The sequence below is a fragment of the Notothenia rossii genome (assembly GCF_949606895.1).
Source record: "Notothenia rossii genome assembly, chromosome: 7".
NCBI lineage: Eukaryota > Metazoa > Chordata > Actinopteri > Perciformes > Nototheniidae > Notothenia > Notothenia rossii.
The window spans coordinates 8370189-8379030 of NC_136905.1; the positions used below are offsets into that span (position 1 = coordinate 8370189).

At 39.1% G+C, this 8842-nt stretch overlaps 1 protein-coding gene across 2 annotated transcripts; it reads right to left on the reverse strand.

Annotated features, from left to right (window-relative positions):
- Positions 1-1838: 1838 nt before the first annotated feature.
- rabac1 (Rab acceptor 1 (prenylated)) lies at positions 1839-8180 on the reverse strand. 2 transcript variants are annotated; one of them, XM_079693642.1, is made up of 6 exons: positions 8033-8180; positions 6742-6877; positions 6095-6307; positions 4333-4430; positions 3562-3663; positions 1839-2849 (listed from the first exon to the last, which is right to left on the reverse strand). In XM_079693642.1, the coding sequence occupies exons 2-6, from the start codon at positions 6861-6863 to the stop codon at positions 2761-2763; spliced, it is 624 nt and encodes a 207-aa protein (XP_079549768.1). In that variant the 5' UTR covers positions 6864-6877; positions 8033-8180; the 3' UTR covers positions 1839-2760. The 2 variants fall into 2 exon arrangements, with proteins under 2 accessions (XP_079549768.1, XP_079549769.1); XM_079693643.1 differs by having other exon boundaries at positions 6742-6874; positions 8033-8158.
- Between the last annotated feature and the right edge of the window lie 662 nt (positions 8181-8842).

Below are 8842 nucleotides of genomic sequence, written 5' to 3' on the forward strand. Positions count from 1 at the left end.
TTCATAGGTAAAGGAATTTAAAGGCATCCATTACAATATACATGAAATACTGCTACTACAGTATTTAAGCAAGTATGAACCAAAAAGGTGTTCACTTAGGTAACATCTAATTTATCTTATTGTGTGAGGCTGTATACACGTCGATTTTAACGTGTTAATGATTACAACCCCTTTGAACCTATATGATCCTGGGATAACTTCCCACGTGAATCAATACCACAAAGCAGTGGCCATCGAGACGTTTGAGACGAATCCCGATGGGCCGGTACTGAAGTGGGCCGGTCGGATATGTCACTATACCCCCCCCCCGTTTGCAATTTACTGGCGGTATTTACTTGCGGTACCGTGATGGGCCGGTCAGTATCCCCCCCCCCCCCCCCCCCCGTTGCCAATTTAGTAGCGTTGCCGAAGACGGTCGGTCGAGAATCCCGTGTTGATTTTTAGTCCCGTTCCGCCCCTTTCTCAAAGTAATTATCTTTGATTGTAATACCATATATATCCGAATCTATTATTTCAACACATAAATCCAATATGAGGTTGTTATCTGACATTATTTAATCCCACTAAGGTGCAAATGTGTTGATTTGAGTCCATAAAACACAGCAGGAAATATGAGGATGGGATGCCACCTAGTGTTGTGAATGTATACGCACTTCAACGTGCAAACGGCATGATGTTAAAGGAGGAAGAGTTGGCAGCAGCCCAGGGTAATGCACCAAATCCTCTGTAAGTGTGTCAGCTTCTGACATTACCATCCATAAGCTCTTATTGATAGTCTTACCAAAGGAAAAATGTCTCCAAACTCATCTTCCCATATAAGAAATAGAAAATTAGTCATGTGTTCAGAAAGCAACATATTTGATTAATAAAAGCGATTTTCCAAAGGTTCCTGCAAATAAAGCAAGGTAATACATCTTAATGTAAAGGGAGCAGGCTACCACTGTTCCACAAGGGTCATCTATTTTAAATGAACCTCTTATTGCCTGACTTGTAGACAAATGAATATCCACAACATAGAGCTCAATAACGTGATGATGATGATATGGTGTGTGTGAGAGGTCACTTTGCCACATCCTGTCAGCATTTAGGACATGAGAGTGAGAAGAAGCTAAAACTTTCTGGCACCGCTTTGCCCAATGACAAGTCCAGTGTCTCCTGCTAACACATGCGCGCATGCACACACACACACACACACACACACACACACACACACACACACACACACACACACACACACACACACACACACACACACACACACACACACACACACACACACACACACACACACACTTTCTGTCACTCTCCCTGACAAACACACTCACACCCTCACCCTCTCTCTAATTTCCCCTGTGTCTCTGCAGTGAGCTCGCTGCAGTGCGACTCTCCCCCCCCCCCCCTCGCCACCCTCCGTATAATAGAATATCGATCGCCTTTGCCGCAGTGTGTAAGCGAGTGTGTCTGTGGACGAGTGTGTGTGTGACTGGGGCCCACCAAGGTCATTGCCATGGCAACCTGAGCAAGGGGTCCTCGTGCTGTGCTGTCACAGAGCACAGGTCACAGGGGTCACGTGGAAAGGGGGGACAGGAGGGGGACCACAGGGGGGATGAGAGGGGGATTGTGGGCGCTGCAGTGTGTGCTGGAGATATAGAAGAAGAGCCACCAGGGTTGAAACTGTCCAGTGTGTTCAGACCCGAGCAGAATAATAAGAAATGTACGGACTGAGTGCGAAGGGTCACTGAGTTTACAACTTCTGGAATAGGTACGCCAAGGTGAGTGAATACCACAAAACCATGTGAGTTAATTGAAGGCAAAATAACAAGAAGCAGATATGAAGCTTTCTTTACATTAAGGGTTTATTGCAGTTCTGAAAATGCAATTTAAATACAAAAAACACCCATTTTTACATAGAAATGTAAACCAATGAATAACAGATTTAAAAAAAGAAATATTTCAGGTAAGGAAACCTGACCTGAATGCTGATAAATATGCACACAGTCACAAAGATACCATATGATCATCCGATGCAAAACAACATTATTATGTACTGACCTTTAAAGATGTATTTTCAGCAACCTGTCTGTTAAGTACCGTATCTGAGATTTGTTTGTGACCCCCCTGAATCAAACAATAACTTTGTATATGATCATCATCAAAGACATTTTTTTTTTTTTTTTAAAGCTTTACATTGCACTTTTGCTTTGGAGAATCTATATTTCTTTAGCTGTTTAGAATAGAAACATTGCATTTAGTGTATCTTTAAATAAAGAAGCAGCAAACTTGTCAGATGGGTTGGATATAGAAGATATTTCTGAAGCTATCTAACGCACAGACAATTCTATTTTCTTTTTTCTTCAAATTAAACCCTTATTATATATTTATGCATTATTATTGGAAACTGTAAATGACTACTAGTACTTCTACTTGAATTGAAAATGAAAGATATGTGATTGTGCAACATTATGGCGAGCGAGATGGTAGTTGACACAAACCAGAGGCATCCAAGGTATAACATACTGCGTGTGGAGAAAGGCATATCATCTGTATTATAATGTGTCTAAATACGACAAATTACAATGTGTGCATTTGGCCAGTTATGTGTATGAATGCATAAATATCAATACAGTCTGTAACATCAACTACTTTATAGGTAAGACAAGGTGCATTCTAATACAGGGAATACATAGTGAGGATCAGATGTGAGATCAGTACGTCCTCATCCCGTGAGGGTCAGAGTGATGGAGGAGCGGCTCCTCCTCTTCACACCGGCTCCATCAGCAGCTCCTCCATGTCCGACCCCTCCAGCTCCCTGAACGCAGCGTGAGAGCCGATCACAAACAGCGTCGCTCCTGAAGGGAGACGGGACAAAGTGAAAAGAGGAATGTGAAGCGGGAAAATAGCAGGAAGATTCTTGTTAGACAGAGAATTTCCATTTTAACAATTCAATTAAGGCAATTAACTGACTATGATGTTTAACCTAAAACCCTGCTCTGATGGAAAAACAGCCAAAAAATATCAGAAACCAAAACGAAAAACCACTATAACACGGAGACGTTCAGTATTTTATTCCAGGGGGCAGTATTTAATTTTACATAATTGCATTATACATGACAAATTGAAAAGCGGAATGTGAAGGGGGAAATAGCAGGAAGATTGTTTTTAGACAGAGAATGTCCATATGAACAATTACATTAAGGTAATGAACTGACACTATAACACTGAGACTTTGAGTATTTTATTCTACAGTACAGTATGTCATTCTACATTATTCTATTCTACATGTAGCTAGTTTACTTACCCTTTTCAATTTAACCATTTGCACTATTTTATGTCTTTTGATTTTCTATGTCCTAAATATTTAGAATGTTGCACCTCTGCATTGTTAGAGCTACACTGATATTGTGCATATGACAATAAAGTCTTTCATTTTTTCATTGAACGTAACGGTGTAATATGATTGGATACTAGAATAATATTACACAAAACTTTGAATTCCAATAAATATCCCTGCATGCCCAGAAAATAACGAATGACAACACCAGCTAATGTAGTTTATCTCACCCAGAACCCAAAACACTGCGGCTCCGGCTCCAGCCAACCAGAACACAGGAAGGGAAACGGCTCCAGCCAGACCCATCTGGTGAGGGACGGTCAGCTGCTTGCCTGGTAGACAAAAGAAGCACAGATTTAGCAACATCAAAATACTGCCATTAATAACAAATATCTATGCGACACCTTATATTTTTTTATACTAGCTAGCACAAGACATGCATTTCATCTAGTACTAAACAAATGTAGTCATTCACCTGCCTGGTTAAAATTGTGCTGATGACTAAGGAGCACTTCATGTCCCTTTTAAAATATATTGGTCGATGCGTTTGTTCTAAAATGTTGACTGAAATTAATTCCGAAAAAAGTACCTGTTTTTGTGCATTTGACCTTTATTTCTATTGCATATTAACTGCAAGGAGGGCTATTTGTAATGTTTGACTGTTCTTTTGTCGATTTTTGTGACAATGCTTATGCTGCTCTGTTGAGCCAGCTCACTCTTAATCTGAATTTACCTAGTTAGGTAATATATATATACACACACATATATATATATATATAAATATGTATAGGATATATATAGGAAAACATGTGGCACTTGAAAAATTGCAACAAAAATGAACTGTACAGTAACAACATCTAGTGTTAAATATTTTAAATATTTGATATAATCTGGGAAGGGTGTTTTAGCAAACACTTTTGAGAATTTGGAGAATTCAGCATATGAGGCAGTTACATAATTAACAGACTGCAGCACAAAGCACACCTGACAGCTTCACTCACCGAGAATAACCAGTTTGGACTCCAGAGACTTGAGGTGGATGATGTAGAAGGCACCGACGAACACAGCCAAGGCAATCAGAAGCATGGGGGAGCTGACACTGAGGAGAGGGAACAGAAACATACAAATACATTCAGTGTTACTTTCAGCAGCATTTGTTTTGATTTGCATCGTACATGTTTTATGTATTTAACATTTCAATCTAATCCCACGCATATTGTTTTGTTTCTCGTTTCTAATATACCCTGTGACCAGGGGCCTCATTTATAAAGGGATATACGCTCAGAAAATGGCGTACGCCAGTTTCTACGCAATGTTTGCAATTTATGAAATACTAACTTTACTTGACGGACACTAAAACGTGCGGTCCTCCACGCAAACTCTAACCCATGCGTACGCACTAAGCACAGAAACGGGAGAGACGAGAAACTGCGACACCGTTGGCAGAAGGAAGAATGGAGAGAAATATGTGGAAATAATACTATAAATAAAATGTTACCTCTCATTTATCATACATGAAGAATTCATTTTTCAAACATTGATTAGAGCCAATCTTAAAATGATTTAACAAACGCCTGTTTGAGACTCGTCAGTGCACACAAAAACATAACTTGGAGAAATAAATAAATACGGATATTTTATTTAAAACCACCTCGAATATGTTGTGTTAATGTTATGAAATGTTTTCTCATAAATGATGCGGTAAGCAGGAGGACAGAATTACGTCTAAACTGACGCCGTTTTGCATTTCTATAGGTTGTAGATACGAGCACGGTTTTATATATGTTTAATACATGTTTAATCCTGTTTTATACCGTTTGCCAAGACTTGATAAGTCGCTCGTAAAACACAGGAGGTATGGAAACTAAGAGCAACATATGTGGTAAATTGTACAGCTAATATAACACAACACATTAGTTGCATTTCCTTTAACTGGTGGATATAGAGTTGCTGCGGGGGGGTTGAGATGCACAGGCTGCAGTGGAGACGCTGCGCACAGCCGATCGACAGCTGGGACACAAACCACCAAATACAAACAAATAATTCAGATCCAGTCGTCATGACTCCACTCCGGAGGGATTCCCCGATCATTTCTTACAGTTTCTCATCAAGGGGGGGGTCTCCTGTCCCCGGGACAAACACACTGCCTGAGGAAGGCTATGTGTATTTATTTTGTCATTAACCTTTTTCGGACCACTTATTTATTTATTTTGGTGGCGATCCGACCTCCATGCTGCTACTCTGGTTCAAACTGCATCCACCAAACAATATGATTTATCTCCACCTCCCCAAAATAACCTAAATCTGACACGGTGTGAGATGATTTTTTTAGCTGTTCTGTCGTCATTTCCCGCGTTCTTCTCCATGCAGTCAGTCAGAATGAATGAATGAATGAATGAAAGGGCGTTTCTTTGACTATTTATAGGCAAATATGGGCGTTACGTGAAGCCCGCAAAATCTGCACCGCATTTCGAGTCGATTGTGATTTATAAAAGGGAAACCGACGTAGGAAGTGCCGTACGCACTTTCCTCGCCGGTACGCAATGTTTTGTGAATCGGAAAATGTCGGAAAATGTCTGTACCTATTTTTTTTATTATTTCTACTACATAAGCAACCTTCCCACGTGAATCCTAGACACGGCGTTATAAATGAAGCCCCTGGACTTTTTGAGTAAATTGTGTATTGGACACAGATTGTGTGAGAAAGAGCTGAGTAAACATTCCCACAGACAAATCAACACTAATGATTTTCATTGGCCTTACATGCAGTAGAGGATGAGACCCAAGAAGATGAAGGTGTAGTTGCTGTTGAAGGTCTCCACGTTTTTCACCATCCTCTGACACATCTCTCCAAAGTTGCGGGGTTTGGAAAACTTGCGTTGATCCACGAAGCCGGTCCAAGGGCGAATGGACAGCCGACGCTTGTCGATCCACTCTTTAGCCATACTGATCGAGAAGCCTTTAGGGAGCCAGAGCCTATAACATTGGAAACATATATTAAGAACTGATTGCATCGTGATACATTTTTGTTTTAGTGTTAACTCCATATTTAGTTTTAAGATTGACAGCCTTGTAAACCCTTTAGTGTACAGTTTTATTATTATGCTGCTGTGTTTATTGTATTTTTATAACTGGCACAACAATTTCCTTTGGGATAAATAAAGTCTTATCTTATCGCAATTGTTATTTACTATTAGGAAATTCATAAGCAGGCCTACAGAGACTAGTTTGAGGCTATGTGTACCCATAGTCAACAATAATAGCAGATACTTTATATTTCCATTGGGCTATAGGGAAGACATTTGAGAAAAATATAAATCACAAGCCCCTGTGATAATAGCCTCATCTTTATAATTGTGTAAAACATTTAGCGCACATTTAACTAAAAATTAAAATGTATAGGCCCTTACTTTGCCAGGATTCCAGCTCCACCTGTCCCAGTAGGATGAGCGTCCTCAGACCCGAACATATCTCCAGCCTTGCTGTCCATGTCTACAAGGCAGTTCTCCCCCGACGGAGCTCCAGATGGCATGTATAGACTGTCTGCTGCAAAGCAATAGTAATGCAAAAACACATGAATAAATACCATTCAAACACAATTTTCGTATCTAAAATTTAGTTAGCTGTTTAGCGTAAAATAGGCCTAAAGATGATGTTTTATCAGGCACAAACAAAGTGATCACCTGAGTATCAACAAACGTTTCTGTCTCTATATACAGAAATGATTCTGAACGACTGGTATTCCAAGCGCTACTGCTGACACACTTGATTAACCAGTTCTCTGTTTATCAGATAACTAGTCAAGTCAAATTCAGATACATAACTAGATGAATATTCACATATGTGTATATATGTGTACATTCACCTGATCCAAGTTTAATTCATGTTATTTCTATTCATACTGCTTCTACATGTTTTATTCTTACATTATTTGTTATTGTTATTTATATTCTCATGTGTACTATCTGTGTTTGTCTCTTATTCTGTATGCTATGACACCTGCATTTCCCTACAGTGATCAATATGCACTATATATATAAATAAATAATACAAAACACCAAACATTCTGGATTTAGCTTCACAAAGGTTAAGAGTCGATTACTTTATGAATTACAATGAGTTGAAACATGTATTGCTAGAGGCATCAATCATGATTTTTTTGGTGAACTTAATATTTAAAAAGTCTTGAAAGAGAGTATCACAGTATTTCAGAAGAAAAGGTCAAACGTGTGCATTTATTTCAAAAGTAAGTAGTAATTAATGTGTTACTACTTTGTTTATAACAGGAGCAAGAAGCCTACACTTCACACTAAAGCTAGCTTAGTTTAGCTACAGAGCAGTATTTGGGTAATGGAAAAATCTTAGTAAACAGGGCTTGGTCAGTGCCACATCACTAAAAACAGGATACTGAGGAAACCTGTGCTAGCATCCGCCCTTAAAGTGTTCATTTATGAGGTAACTCAGATAGTGTTGTTCAATCCAGAACATGTTTTACAGATAAATAAAATCAGTGTGTAGAAAAAACGACTTTTCTGCTAGTTGAAAACATTGCAACAGCTAGCTTCTCTGCTAACGTTCATCTTAACTACGGATAATAACAGCGATAATGTACACGGTGGAGGTAGGATGTGTTACGCGGATAGAAATAAGACATATTGCATTTTTGTTCTCTAAAATCACGTTATAAAAGTATATACTTACATCAGAACTTTTGTGACAGGACTGTGTTTTGTTGCTATTCTTGTTCACGGATGTGATGTGGATGTCATTTCGCTTCCGGTTGTGTGAGTGCAAAACAGCGCCATCTTGTGTCCGCCCCGGGGAGGTACTGTCCGCAGATAAAACAAAATGTACCCTGCAGCTTCACATCGTTTTCTGTGATCATCACTCAATAAAGAATTCATATATAATTTTAAATTAAGTGTTTCTTACAGCCAGCAGCATGTAAACAAGGCATTGAACATGATTTAAAAATACAACAAACAGTAAATATATACATATCAAAAGGAGATATACCATAGAATAGAGTATCTAACATTACATATTTTGTTGAAATTGACATGTTTGTATGGTGTGCCACTTGTACTATTTTGTTGCATTTGACATATTGATAATATGAAAGGTTAGGATTGCAAATGTGTATTTATATTTATGAATGTTAAAGCATTTTTTGGGGTGATTAACATAAAGCACATTTTCCAGTAGATGTTCAAAATCATGGATGGCATTGTCCTAGAAAAATCTACAAATAGCTTGCCTTGTTTTTCTTAGCAACACAGCTGTGGCAAATTAGGTAAAACAGGAGCAGACTCGGGGTCGGGTGTGAGTCCTTTCTATAAATCGCTCTGAGAGAAAATCTGACTCCAGATCAGTTAGAAGAACACGTGACTTGGCAGGCGGCGCGCTGTGATTGGACAGTTTCTCTATGTTGTTGTGCAACTAGCAGTACTTCAAGTTGCTGAGGAAGCATTCAGACGATCCGACGTTTATGTCCAGGAACGTGAGAATTCA

Coding starts and splice junctions, on each gene's coding strand:
- rabac1 (XM_079693642.1), bottom strand. CDS start 6,863: ATGCCATCTGGAGCTCCGTCGGGGGAGAACTGCCTTGTAGACATGGAC. Junction 6,308..6,741: donor GGAGCTGGAATCCTGGCAAA/GTAAGGGCCTAT, acceptor CCAATGTTATAG/GCTCTGGCTCCCTAAAGGCT. Junction 2,850..3,561: donor CGCAGTGTTTTGGGTTCTGG/GTGAGATAAACT, acceptor GTCTCCCTTCAG/GAGCGACGCTGTTTGTGATC.